This window comes from Diceros bicornis, chromosome 16 (genome assembly GCF_020826845.1).
Source record: "Diceros bicornis minor isolate mBicDic1 chromosome 16, mDicBic1.mat.cur, whole genome shotgun sequence".
Taxonomy (NCBI): domain Eukaryota; kingdom Metazoa; phylum Chordata; class Mammalia; order Perissodactyla; family Rhinocerotidae; genus Diceros; species Diceros bicornis.
In genome coordinates this window covers 30,674,015-30,688,819 of record NC_080755.1, presented here as the reverse complement: position 1 = coordinate 30,688,819, position 14,805 = coordinate 30,674,015, and the positions used below count along the sequence as shown (strand labels likewise).

Below are 14,805 nucleotides of genomic sequence, written 5' to 3'. Positions count from 1 at the left end.
ACCTAGGCTCATGCGAGAAATTTCCCTAACCTTTCCTGCCCACCCATGACAGCTGGTCAGCACCCACCCAGCCACAGGTAACTAAGGGGCTTCTGTCCTAACAAGACAGAAGGAGGCCAAGAAGATGCTCCCTTGCCCATGGCAGGTGTTAGATAGGCTGTAAAGTTATCTCTGTTTCTCCCCCACTCCACCTCTGCACCAGCTCATCTCAAAGTGCCTGGAGAGAGGCACAAACCATGCACTTTAAGTTCATGGTCACTAGTCTTCAGGAGATCCTTAATGCTGCCTGGCAGTCTCATCCATGAGGTCTCCTAGATGTCTTTTCATACTCCTCCTCTCTCTTCTAACCTCCCCACCCATCTCATCCCCACACAAGCATGGCCTTGCTTCCTAGTTCAACCACTTAACAGATAAAGTCAGAGGAGATCTTCCAAAGCCTCCATTCCCCCTCCACCCACCCACCTGTACCTGAACCCCAACCATGGCCTCCCTCCTGTGACTACTGATAAACTCTCCCACTTAGCAGGCATCAACCACTCCTGTTGTATATTTGGAAACCACTCCAGCAATTCTCTGTGTTGCATGTCTCATACTCCTCCCACTAGACCTTCCTACTGGCATATAAACATGGTACAATTTCACCCATCTTAAAATAAACCACCACTTGACTCCATTTATCCCTCCAGCTATAATCCAACTTTTCTCCTTTCCTTTCAAGTAAAGCTGCTTACAATAAGAGTTGTTTTGCTTACTGTCTCCAATTTCTCTCTTTATTCTCTTTTGAACCCAGTCTAATAAAGTTTTGTTCCCACCACCTTTCAAAGCTGCTCCTTTCCAGGTGACCAGTAACTTTCCTGTTGCACTGGACTCAGATGATCACTCCCTCCTCCTTTTCTCGTATCCTTTGCTTGGCTTCTAGGACATTGCACTCTGCTGGTTGGCTTCCTTCCTTCTGGCTGTTCCTTCTCAGTCTCCTGTGCTGGTTCCTTTTTATCTTTAACCTTTAAATGTCCTTGGACTTCTCTCCATCTACACTCACTCTCTTGGTCATCATCTCATCCAGTCTCCGGACTTTAAATACCACTTTTCGCCCTCACTCTCATTACCCTCACCGAACCTGCTTCTCCTGCAGTCATTTCCTGTCTCAGATATGGCAACTTCATCTATCTTGCTGCCAATTCCAAAATCCTCAGAGTCATCCTTGACTCCTCCTGTTCTTTCATCCTCTACATCCAATGTAGCAGGGCGTCGTGTTAGCTAAATCTTCATGTTACATCCAGCATCCAACCACTTTTTTCATCACTTCCCCTGCCACAACCCTGGTCCAAGCCAGTATGGTTTCTTGTCTACAGCACTGCAGAGGTGTCCCCTCGCTGGTCGCACCTTCCACTCTTGCAGCTCTACAGTCAGTTCTTAACACAACAGCCACGTGATGTATTAAAATGTCTGATCATATCTTTCTGTTCCAAGTCTTCTAATGGTGCCACATTTCACTGAGACAAAAAGCCAATGACTTTTCAATGTTCACAAGCCTTGCGTGATCCCATCTTAATATTCTTTTATCTCCTACCACTACCACCGCCACCACCTCAGACACATATACATGAACCTCTCCAGCTACAGTAGCTCCTTGACATTTCTAAAACTCACCAGGCATGATCCAGCCTCAGGGCCTTTGCTCCTCCAGGGACAAACTGCAGCCAGTTAATCACAGTTTGCTTTTCAACCTCCTTTAGGTCTTTGCTCAAACAGTATCTTCTCAGTGACGACTCCCCCGACTGGCTGATTTAAAATTGTGCAACCCTTCCTCTCCTCGACACTGTTTATCATCCTTTCCTGCTTTACTTTTCACCAGAGCATTTATTACTGTCTAATCTTCCACACGTTTTCCTTATTTATTTTATTGCTGCCTTTGCCCCACCACTGGAACGATTATAATGACTTGTTAAACCATCTTCTTTACTGGAATGTAAACTCTACAAGAGCAGGGGTTTGGGTTTGTTTTGCTCACTGTTGTATCCCCAGCATCTAGGATGAATGAATGAATCAATGAACGGTCAGGAATGTTATTCCTCTAAGTTTGCTTCCTAACGGCCAGCAGGGCTGTGAGGTGGATACGAGCATTTCAGGATACGAGTTTCTTCAGATATCCAGGGCCTCCATCAGTACTTGTGTTGGGGGGTGGCAGGACACCTAGGCCATGGACATGAGCAAAGGAGAACAGTCCGATCAAACATGCTGGGGGAGGAAGCTGGTCTCTCCCACGTGGCCCTGCCTTGACCTTAGAGGAGGCATTGACTGGGGAAGCACTAAGACCCCCTGGTGCCCTGTTTCTTCCAGCGTAGCTTTGTCCTCTCTGCTCTGCTTAACAGTGGCCTATCCTCACCAGGGGACTAACATCAGAACAAGGAGCTCTTGAGCCCTCCTATAGGTTTCACAAACAAAATACACTTAGGAGATCACCACTGTCAAAGAGAGAGGAGATGGCATTTGAGGACACAACAGAGAGATCTGGTTATTTGGAGTGTCTACAACTGGTCAGACAGTCCCGTAAATAGGGAGACTGCTCTGACGCCAGGAGGCTGCAGCAGATAAAGTGGCTGAGTCTCCCTCAAGAGACTGCCTCATTCTTTCTCCATTCATTGGGAAATGTTGGCAATTTCTTATTTTGGCGACAGGGACAAGAGCATAATCAGGTAATATTTTAAATGCTGGTTTTCTTGCTTACTCTCTTCATTTGCCTAGGTCTTTTTCATTGTTATGTAGTGTGATTTTTTTGTCCCTGGCAATTTCCTTTGCTCTGAAGTCTACTTTATCTGATATTAATATAGCCACTTCTGCTTTTCTTTGATTAACGTTGGCATGATATATCTTTTCCCAACTTTTAACTTTCCATCTGCCTATGTCATTATGTTTGAAATGTGTTGTATAGACAGCATATAGTTAGTGTTTTTATCCACTCTGCAAATCTCTGTCTTTTAATTTAAAGTAATTATTGATACGTTAAGGCTTACATCTGCCATTTTGTTTGTTTTGCTTATTCCTTTTATTTCAGTTCCTGTTTCTCCTTTCGTGATCTCAGGTGGATTACTCGGGTGGATTCTAAATGTTTTTTAGAATTTTGATTTGGTTTATTTATAGTGTTTTTGAGTACATTGCTTCATGTAAGTTTCTTAGCAATTACTCTAGGTATTACAATATACACACTAACCTATCAGTCTACTGGTATTGATGTTTTACTACTTTGGAGTATAGAAACTTTACTTGCATTTAGATCCCTTTACCTTCCAATTTTTAAAATATAACTGTCTGAAGCATTTCCTCTACATACATTGAACACTATATCAAATGTCAAATATTTGCTTCACCATCAAATATGATTTAAGAAACTCATGAGGAAAAAGTCTTTTTTATTTAACTCTATTTTTACTCATTCTGTTGTTCTTTTATTTCTGAAATTCGAAGCCTTCTGTCATCATTTCCTTTCTGTTCAGAGAACTTCCTTTAGCCATTCTTTAAGGGTAGGTCTGCTAGTGAGAAATTCTCTTAGTTTTTCTTTAACCACAAATGTCTTTATTTTCCCTTCATTCTTAAAGGCTACTTTTGCTGGATATAGAATTCATGGCTGACAGTTCTAGTCTTTCAGCACTTGACAAATGCTGTGCCCCTTCCTGCTGGCCACCATGTTTCACATGAGCAATCTGTTGTCATTTGAATTGGTCTTTCTCTATAGGTAACACATCATTTCTTTCTACTCTCTTTCAAGACTTTTTTTTTTGCATGAGGAAGATTCACCCTGAGCTAACATCTGTTACCAACCTTCCTTTTTTTTTTTTTTTGCCTGAGGAAGATTAGCCCTGAGCTACCATCTGCACCAATCTTCGTCTATTTTGTATGTGGTTGCTGCCTCAGCATGGCTTATGAGTGGTAGGTCCATGCCTGGGATCTGAACTCGTGAACCCTAGCCTCCAAAGTGGAGCACGCCAAACCCAACCACTATGCCACAGGGCCAGCCCCATCAAGACCTTTTTTTAGTCTTCAGTTTTCAGCAGTGGGATTATCATTTGTTTTGGTGCAGATTTCTTTGGATTTATCCTCCTTAGGATTTGCTCAGCTTCCTAAATCTGTAGGTTTATGCCTTTTGCCAAATTTGGGGATTTTTTTTTTTGGTGAGGAAGATTGACCCTAAGCTAACAACCATTGCCAATCTTCCTCTTTTTGCTGAGGAAGATTAGCCCTGAGCTAACATCTGTGCCCATCCTCCTCTATTTTTGTATATGGGATGCCACCACAGCATGGCTTAATGAGCAGTACGTAGGTCCATGCCCGGGATCCAAACCAGCAAACCCCAGGCTGCCTAAGCAGAGTAGGTGAACTTAACCACTATGCCACCAAGCTGGACCCCAAATTTGGGAAATTTTCGGCTATTATTTCTTCAAATATTTTTCCAGCACTACACTCTTTCTCCTCTCCTTCTCAGACTCTGATGAAATGAATGTTAGTTCTATTGATATAGTCCCAAAGGTCCTGAGGCTCTGTACATTTTTTCAGTCTATTTTTTCTCTGTTATTCAGATTTGGGAATTTCTACTGATCTGTCTTTAAAAACATCGAATATTTCCTTTGTTGTCTCCAATCTACTATAAAGCCCATCAAGTATTCTATTTTGGTTATTGTAGTTTTTCAGTTTTATAATTTCCCTTTGGTTCTTTTTTACATCTTTTATCTCTTTGTTAAGATACTTTATTTTTTTTCATGTATTTTCTGAGTGTTTGTCACTGCTCACTGAAGCACTATTATGATGGCTGCTTTAAAATCCTTGCCAGGTATTTCCAACATCTGGCTCATCTCAGTGTGGGCATCTGTTGATTATCTTTTCCCATTCACGTTATGATTGCCCTAGTTCTTGATATGATGAATGATTTTCGATTGTGTCCTGGATATTCTGGGTATTATTTGCTAGACTTTGGATCATATTTAATCTTCTCTTTTAGCAGATTGTCACCCTTTTTAGGTGCAGCATACAGGTGTTGGTGGGGGAAGATGTTCAGCTCCCTGCTGGGTCCTACTGTCACCCAGGAATGGGTAACACTGCCCAGAGGAGTGACTGACTCACACTGCCTCACTGAAGTTGGGTAGGATAGAGGTTCAGCATCCCCTTTACCCCACTGGCATCTCCCCAGTGAAAGCAGAGCACTGACTCACACTGCCTCATTGCTTCCAAGTGGAGGTGAAGGCTCACCTTCCCACCAGTCCTCACTGATTCCGGGTTTGGGAGACCAGAGTGCAGACTAATTCCACCTCCAACTGCATCATTCTACCTTGTTTATGCTAGGTGAGGATGGAGGCTGAGCTCCCCACTGGGCCCCTCTGGTGTCAGGGAGAGGGAAGGCAGGGGCAGGGGCAACAGTACACTAGTTAGTCCTCTTCCCATTGCCTCCTTAAGTCCTGTTCCTGTTGAGTAGGAGTGAAGACTCAGATCCCCACAGGACCCCAATGACACTATCCTGATGGGGGAATTGGACACCACTTGCTTCTGCCCTGCAGGCAATAGAATATCAGTTCTCCATTAGGCCAACACTACCCTAGCAGGGAAATCGGAACACTGTCTGCTTCTCCTGTGCAGGGGATAGAAGACTGGCTCCCTACTGAGTCCCGCTGACACCACGGGGTTGGGGGATGAGGGGAACTGGAGCACTGTTTCTCCTGTTTCCATGGGGTGGGGGTGTATAGAAGACCACCTCCTCTTTGGCCCCACTGAAGCCACTGGGTGGGGGGGAGGGGTAGGACAGTGGCAGATTTTCCATTAGTGCTTGTCTAGGAGAGAACACGTATTAGTTGCCAAAAAGAATTTCTGTTCTGTTAAGGCAATCCTTTTCCCAAAGCTTTGGTTAGGGAAATAGGCTTTACTTGGAGCTTCACTGCCATGTCGTTCAAGTCCAAAGGTCCCTAGGCAGTCTGCCTTCTTCTTTCCACCACTCAGAGTCCTCTTATGACTGACTGTTCTGTTATGCCCATGGTGTTAATATTTTAAGTGTAAGAGGGAGGACCTCGGAGCAATGGAGTTTCTCCGTCTTAGCCAGACATCTCTTCATTCATTTATCCATCAATGGTTTTAGGAGCCCCTATTACGTTCTGGGCACCTAGCTAGGAAGTGAGGACTCACAATGAACAAGACAGACATCCCCATCCTCACAAAGCTTATATTCAAGAGGAAATAAAGCACAGCTATATAAGTAATTACAACCAAATGCAATGAATGCTATGACAAGGCCTGTCTCACTAATGCCATGGAGCAGAACACATGAAACAAAGAAAAAGAAAACCACACAACTGGAGTAAGGTGAGTCTCTTTCAAGCCCTACAAATTCATCCTCAAGTAACAGATACAATAATTAGAAATAAGATTGGGAATCACTTTGACTGCCTTAGTGATTTAATTGAGAACATTCTGAAAAGCAAGAGCTATGATAACAGAGCTGTCCTGACTCCACAGCTGCTAACAGTGCCTGTGAGCAGTGGGGTTTTTTAGGAATCAGTAAGCTACAACAAATAAACATTATCACATCTCTAACAGCACCAGACTGAAGCAGAAAAAAAATCACTGCAGAGCCCTAATTCTTGAGTCTATATACTTGGACACCACCAGCTTTCGGTAGAAAGTCAATGGTTCTTCACTGGGAGCAGAGTCTCCATTTTTGGAAAGTTGTCCTTATTTGGAAGAATATTGGATAATCTGATCCAAGAAAGTTCTGTTCCCTGGCTTATTTTTACTAACCCAACTTGTTGATATGCTTTCGGCCTGCTAAGCCTAGTTATGATGAATAATTCTTCAAGCTATTCATAGTAAATAAAGGCCAAAATGATCAAGAAGACTTACCTGACACCCTGCACTGTGACCATAATTAAATGTGAATAAGAAGTAGAATTGAGATTAACTGTAATCTGACTTTGAAAGAAATTAAGTATCAATATATGTAATACCTCTTAGCACATACATCTTCTACCAAACAGATGCAAAATTTTCAATGCAATAATTCCTAAGATGTAAACTAATAACGTCTTTCAGTCCTCCTTTTTCACTGCATCACAGTGATCAGTAATACAGAGAATAAAATCTAATAATATATTTTAATTGGTGAAGACTCAAATTTTAACTATTTTAGACTAAGCCATTGATTGACAGGTCTCATGGGAGACATTATGGTATCATTCACTCACTCCACTTTTTTTTTTTCCCTCCCCAATGCCCCAGTGCATGGTTGTATAACCTAGTTGTAAGTTGTTCTAGTTCTATGTGAGCCTTTGCCACAGCACAGCAACTGACAGACGCATGGTGTGGTTCTGCGACCAGGAAGCAAACCCGGGCCACCAAAGCAGTGAGTGCCAAACTTTAACCACTAGGCTATCAGGGCTGGCTCTCATTCATTTCATTTTCATTCACTCATCCATGCTTCAGAGACAGTGTGTTCTTAAGCTGTGAACTAACAAGCCATGCATGGGTCATGCCACTGGTTCCTTGAGGAGCCTTCATGCTGCCCTTTGAACCCAAGATGTAGGGTCTTTGAGTGTCACTCTGTAGCTTAAGGAAGGCTGGCCCATAAGGTTAGTTGAGAGAGGTTGCTCCCAGCCACCCTGACAGCACACAAGTTGTGGGTAGGAAAACCAACCCATGGTGTCATATGAATCATAATTCAAATGATTATATAAATCATTTACAATTCCTATAACTGTGGCACCCACTCAGAGTCCTTAGTGAGGACTAACATTCCATTTGTCACCATTACACAGGTGAACTGAATGAATCTCAGGTATAGTACCAAAAAGGTCTAATTCCATAAGGAAAAGCATGTACTTTATACCAAAGAAAAGAGCAGTCCTGAGTATATTGTAGAAAACTACCTAAATTATGTATATTCCAGTAGAGTACATGAAATTGACCTCAGCACACTGTGAACTGCCCTTTTTGGAAGTACTCATTCCATTCATTTTAACAAATCGGCTCTGGTCTGAAATGTTCAGTCATAATGGTTTAACATAATTGAAAAAACTCTTTCAAGGGAGCAGATAACATGCTGTGTCTCCAAATTTAAATCAGAAAAAAGCTACACTTACTATTAACAATTAATTAGAAGGAACTGAGGAGTTTCTCTTCTGGGGCCTATTCCCCAGGAAAAGTCCTCTGTTGCCTTCATTATCAGGCCCTTTTCCCACCTGGAGAAGTGATGGTGCAACAGCATGGCAGAGGGCGTGGGAGCCCCCTTTCTATGGGGAGGAAGTTGCTGGCTGGCTGAGAGTGTGGCCACATTCCTCACCTCCAGACACTGGGTGACACAGCACAGTGAGTGAGCTCAGCCAGCAGGTCACCTCTGAGGCCAGCGAACCATTCCCCCGCCCCGGGGCTCCCTGGAATGTATTTATGGAGAAAGGGGGCTTTATTACCAGTTCCCCTGTCCCTGGAGAGCTTGTCCTCCTTCTCCTCCCTCTCCAACGTGCTGCTGGAGGAGGAGATGCTGGAGGCGGAGCAGTTGTCCCGCTCGTTCACCTCCTCGTTCTGCCTCTCTTTCTCACTGAGGGAGGCTCGCTCTTCTGGCTCTTGCTCCAGTGCTCGCTCCACTTCGCTCTCTGTTGCCACGCGGGCAGGGGCTATTTCCCGGCTGGCCTCATGGGCAACCTGCCCCACCTCTGCCTCCGGTTCCGGTTCTGCCTCCAGTTTGGGCTCAGGATTCCCTGCGGTCGCTGGTGGAGACAACAATGGAGATTCTAATCACGGCAGGAATTCTTTGGAAGTGTCAAGTGAGGTGTGAGAATGGATGCGAGGTTGATTTCTCTATGCTGGCTATGGTGGGCAGAATTCGAAAGATGGCCCCTAAGAGTCTTGACCTTAAGATATGGAGATTACCCAGGTGGGCCTGATCTAATCCGGTGAGCCTTTTAAAAGCTCAGTGTTTTCTGATTAGCAACAGAAAGGCAAGTCAGCGAGACTAAAAGCACTAGAAGGTTTTGAGTCAGCGCTGGCTCTCAAGACGGAGGGGCCACGTGATGAGGAATGCGGGTGGCCTCTAGAAGCTGAAAACAACTCCTGGCTGAGAGCCAACAAGAAAGAGAGCCCTCAGTCCTGCAAGCGCAAGAAACTGAATTCCGCTAACAACCTGAAGGAACCTGGAGGTGGGTTCTTCCCAAGGCCTCCTGATAAGAGCTCGGCCAGGCACAATTTTGATTTTCACCTTGTGATACCCAGGGCTGAGAACCCAGTTGAGCCCTGCTGGACTTCTGACCCATGGAATCTGAGATAATAAATGGGCGCTATTTTGAATCACTATGTTTGTGGTAATTTGTTACACAGCAATAGAAAACTGATGTGATCCTTTTGTCTCTTCAGGGAAAGAAAAAAAACCCCTGGTGAAACAAGCTGACAAGCAAGCAGCAGCCTGATGTTGTATCCGTGGCTGAAACAATGAGGTCTGCCCACCTCTGCTTGAGTTATGTTTTCTCACAACGTGAAGTGAGTCTATAATTTTGAAAGCTACTTAGAAGAATCACTCATGGGCACAGAACTATGTGTAAACCTTTCAAGATTGGAGATTTGATGCTTGTACCAAGGTAAAACACTCAGGCTCCCATGTGTGTCACTCTCTAGGAAGCTGGGAAATGGCACAGTCCGGCTTATGCACGCCTTTGCCGAGCAAAGCTCTCAGCTGTGAGCTGTGGATGGGTAGCAAAATGATTGAGGAATCAAAAAATTCTGAGCCCACTGCCACACGCGAAGGCCAGAGGAGAATGGGTTACTCCTGAGGGTCTGACCCTCAGGGCTGGGCAAAGCCACATTACTGGAATCCAGGCAGTGTACCCCAAGAGCATGTGCTCAAACAAGCAGATTGGGGAGCTCTCTCTGTGGAGGCATCTTGCTGGCTCAGGCGAGTGGGGATGGCTGGCAATGGGGTATGCAGAGCAGGTCCCCAAGTAGGCCAGGCAGTGGCATTACTATGGGAGAGGAAAGCTCAGGTCTCACTGGGCAGGGAGCCCAGTTGCCCTCAGCTTCCCAGAAAGAAGTCATTCTGCTAGGACTCACTGGGTCCAGTAGACCGCCTCCCTTCCAAGTCTGTTCTCAGGCTGCCTTCCAATTAGGTGGAGAGGGAGGGAGATAGTGCAGAAGATGACATGCCAGCCTCTCCTTATGTCCTTGGGTACCTTCCAACCACCACAGGGAAGAAATACTCCTCTGTGGGAATCCCCCCAATGCCCTTCAGGTAGGAATTGAGCATAGAGGACAGAGGGCCTCTCCCTTCTGCCTGTCCGTGGCTTGAGGAAACATTGTACATCTTCTGCAGGAGACTACAGCCTAGTACAGGAACCTGCTTCCTGGGAAGACTGGAGGAAGGGAGGACGGGGCAGCAAAGGCCTCTGCTGTCTGTTGGTTGTCCCTGCTGGGTGTCCCCAAGAGGAACGGTTATAGGAACTGGCAATATGAGGGCAGAGTGTCCAGGCAGAGATGCACTGGCTGGCAGTAGCAGGAGGAAGCCAAGGGCATGCAACGGTGAACCCACATGCCCAAGAATGGGCATGTCAGGCACTTTTCCTTAAAAGCAAAACCTGGGCTGGGTACAAGCAGAGTGAAGATGCCTTTGAATTCCCTTTGGTGTTGAAGGAATTTTTATGGTAATTTATTTTTCATCTGATAATAGAGCATTTAGCAGAGATACAAAACCCCATTCATTTTATAAGCATGGCAAAAGCATAGTTGTAGCAAGAGCAGTGTCATCATTTAGTTGACAGAAAGCATATGTTCTTGCACACATTTACTTCAGAATAGCCACATCAAAACGAAAATGTGTTTCCAACAGCCTAGCATGTGGCACGCATTTGAGTTTTAATTGGTGAGCATATGGTGAAAACTGGCAAGGGAGCCTCCGTGTGGCTCTATCACTGAAAGGGAGATGTGCGCAGTTGGTCGCCATAAGCCTGTGCCTACTCACCAGCCCCAAGAGACTGGGCAGACAAAGTAGGAAGGATCTATGATGTGACGGTTGTTTGACTCCAGCCTATACACACTCCACTGTCATGTTTCCTTCCACCTAAGCAGCAACTCTGGCCCCTGATTAGCCAGTGGCTGCATAGACAGGTGTGGTAATGGACATGCAAACTCTAGAAAAGTCGCACACTCTTGGGAATAAACAGTGCAATTTCATCCCCATATGTAAGGGCCTAACTTCATGGAGTCAGACATTTATACGTGTGATCCGACCACTGGGGTGGTCTTTCTTTTTCATTACTGCTGGGGAGGTAATAGTTTCCAACACTATCTCCTAACCAGAAAGGATGACCCAGTGTCCACAAGGTCTGACTGTAAGTCTGTGGCACATGAGGCTGTCCTAATGATGAACAAATTAAGTAATATTCACACATTCAAGTCAAGCAAAACCACCAAAGATGGAGAGTGAAGGTGATAGAGACAGTAAACATGCGTAGTTGCTCATTCCTGACAACCTCTGTGCTGTGTACATCAGGCAACACGTGTGGCATTGGCATAATACATATCACTGCTTTCAGAGGGCTACTACTTGGCTAGGGACACAGGACATAAAAACCCATCAACGGGGGTCATGGTGGTATGTGGCCAGGCACTCAAGTGAGGGCACTGGATAACAAGTGACAGGGAGTCCCTGGAAGGAGCAAGCAGAATCCATGGCAGAGCCCTTCTCAAGCTGTATTCATCAAACATGGAATGATTGCCCAGAGGGCCAAGACCTCGCCTTTCTCTCATGACAAAGAGCCCCCAGCCTGGTCCTGGGACATCTGCTCATAAAGTTCTCATTGATACTCAGGAAGCACCCAGGATGGCCCTGAGACTGCACACTGAATTCCAGAACATTTCTGCTGCCTTTTCCCATTCTCTTTCATTAGGATCTCCCTCATCAACACCTCCTTCCACACACGCACACAACCATTCCTCTTGAGTCACTGCTGCAAGCAGGCCAGCTGCTCTCTGAGCAGACATGGGGAAAAGTATCATCTATCTTCACTGAGTCCCCAGGAAACAGAAGGAAAAGTCCTAAAGAGAGCTAAGACATTTATCAACACCAAGGGGTAAGAACTGCTCACAACCTCCCACTGTTGCTAGTCCCAGTATTTAATGAGCCTTTCTTGGCCTAACAATGGTGTTGTTGGTGAGAGAGACACAGTGATACATGAGACAGACCCAACTCTTGTCATCATGGAGGTTACAGAGGAGCAAAGAGATGCTACTCATCCTGCCATGGCCTCTGCATGGCAAAGGTGGCTGAACCCTACACCAAAGGACACAGGGAAATCCCAGCCCTTCAGCTCCAACCAGACACAATTAAAAAATATTTATAAAAGTGATGGCTGTTCTAACAGCAAAAACACAGTGCCCTGGGAAGGGATGGCCAGGGTCTTCGGCAAGGCTTGGAAAGGGACATAAGTCTCTGTCCCCAAATGACATTAAGCAGAGTCTCCAAGGATGAAAAAGAGTTAAAAGGGGGAAAAGTGGACATGCGAATGTCCTGGGCAGAGGGAAGAGCATGCGCAGAGTCCGGGAACACAGGGCGTGCTGGGGGAATGAAAGATGTCCGGTGTCAGGGCCAGGGCAACAGGCCTTGTAAGGTGAGGTAGGGACCTGGGACTTTACACTAAGGGCAGTGATGGCTGCTTCAGGTAGAGACAGGCCAAGTTTCATTTTGTCTGAGATGACCCCTGCCTACGCCTGCATCACAGGAAAACCATGCTTCCCGCCGGGCCAGCTGAGGTGTGCCTGTGGCTACAGGTGATGCTCCTGGTTGGTGTGGGGCAAACGGTCAGGAAACAACTCTGCAGATAAAGAGACTGAGGAGGAAGAGGCGAATGCCAATCGGTGGGGCTCAAGAGACGAAGAAAACAAAAAAACGGCACCACTGGAAGAACGCACGGGCAGGGCCGGCCCCGTGGCTTAGCGGTTAAGCGCGCGCACTCCGCTACTGGCGGCCTGGGTTCGGATCATGGGTGTGCACCGACGCACCGCTTCTCCGGCCATGCTGAGGCCGCGTCCCACATACAGCAACTAGAAGGATGTGCAACTATGACATACAACTATCTACTGGGGCTTTGGGGAAAAAAAGGAGGAGGATTGGCAATAGATGTTAGCTCAGAGCCGGTCTTCCTCAGCAAAAAGAGGAGGATTAGCATGGATGTTAGCTCAGGGCTGATCCTCCTCACAAAAAAAAAAAAAAAAAAAGAATGCATGGGCAAGTTATTGCAACTCCGGACAGTGGGAAGTTTTCCATCCTGGAGATCCATGGGGAGAGATGCTGTGTTAGCATCTGAGAGGAGCAGGGGGTGCTACAAGGCTGCTGGCTCCCTCTGAGCACTGTTACTGAGCACTGCACGTGAACTCTCCGCTAAATCCTCAGACCTCTCTATGGGGTGGGATTGCTTATTTCCTGTCTTCAAGGCAGGCTCAGAAGTGACTGTGATAAACCAAACCTGCAAGTCATGAGCTTCCAGGACCCCCCACACTTGCCCATCATCTCAGACAGAGGACGGACACAAAGCTCTGACCGCATCTCTGGGGCTGGGCAGAGGAGGAGGGGAACCGCGAGGAGGACTCAGGCCACGTGCCCGGCAGCCCTTCTCCCTGCGGTGGGCGTGAGTCTGGAAATGCAGGGAGGACATGGCAAGAAACGCCTGGCAACATAAAAGGCGTCCAGGACTTCCTGGACCACATCCTGAGAGAGCAGACTGATGGGATCTTGGCATGGCCAGAACACACTTAGCAAAGGCCAGAAAAATGTATTTGGCCAGAACCTGCACTGACCTGATTCAGAGGGCTTTAAACTAAATTTTAAGGTTGGAGTAGGGGGTATAGGAGGAGAAAAAAAATCAAAATTAAACCATATAAAAGGATACGGTAATAGATAATTTATGCAATGTGGAAGAAATAATAGGGAGGAGGAAGTCCCCAGGGTACAGTATTCAGGAGGAAGTCACAAGGAAGCTGGTCATCGCCATCCTGTGGGGAAGGACCCATAAGCAAAACATGGCCACTAAAGGGCATTCCTTATCCAAAGGAAACAGACATTATAGGAGAGAGAGGCTGGGGAGCCAGAATGGGAACCCATGAGCGCGAGAACCACAGGAAAAGAGGGAAAACTTGAGTGTTTTTGTTGAGAGAATATAAAAGATGCCCAGTCAGAAGACTGGTACTTCCCTCATGCAGATGACAAAGCTGGAAGGGAGATGAGGAAAGAACAGGCCATGAGGATTTCAGCCAGCTCATCCCGTTTCACATCCGCGAGGGCAGACTTTGACTCATCCCAGCTGGTTCCCTTTGTCCTTCCAAAAGCCCAGTACCAGCTCCTCACCTGGTCCTGAAAATCTCACTAGACATCAGGCCCTGCTTGGCCTTAAAGTGAAATAAAAAAAAAAAGTTACTATGTACTGAGTGCCTTCTACCCACCAGTGCAGTCCTAGGAACCATATACACATGACCCTATTTAGTTCTCACACCAATGATATGAAGATTAAATGAGGAAACATGTTCAGAGAGGTTAAGTCACTTGTCCAGGGCCACACAGCAGGCTGGATACTCTCGGATTGCTCCTCCTGTCCCATTCTCTGCTCTGCTCTGTGTCCTGGGAGGCTGGCCTCTACACAGAGCACCTCCTGCATTTGCGTTCCCTCTCACTTTCAGATGGGTCGGCCCCTGGGAGGTGCCAGCAGATGTGGGAGGAAGGAGAGGTGGAGTATTTATGCCCTTGCTCTCTCTTCATGTGGGGCCACAGTTTGGCAGAGGTTGTCAGGCCACCGTTTC

At 46.2% G+C, this 14,805-nt stretch overlaps 1 protein-coding gene across 3 annotated transcripts in view; it reads right to left on the bottom strand.

Annotated features, from left to right (window-relative positions):
- Window positions 1-14,805, bottom strand: part of FHOD3 (formin homology 2 domain containing 3) — a 457,851-nt gene that overhangs the window by 62,709 nt on the left and 380,337 nt on the right. For 2 of the 3 annotated variants that reach the window (XM_058557016.1, XM_058557014.1), the window contains one exon: window positions 8,442-8,738. The exons of the other annotated variant lie outside the window; for it this stretch is intronic. In XM_058557016.1, the coding sequence (XP_058412999.1) occupies window positions 8,442-8,738 (297 nt within the window). The remainder of the gene's footprint in view (window positions 1-8,441; window positions 8,739-14,805) is intronic. 3 annotated transcript variants of the gene reach the window in all.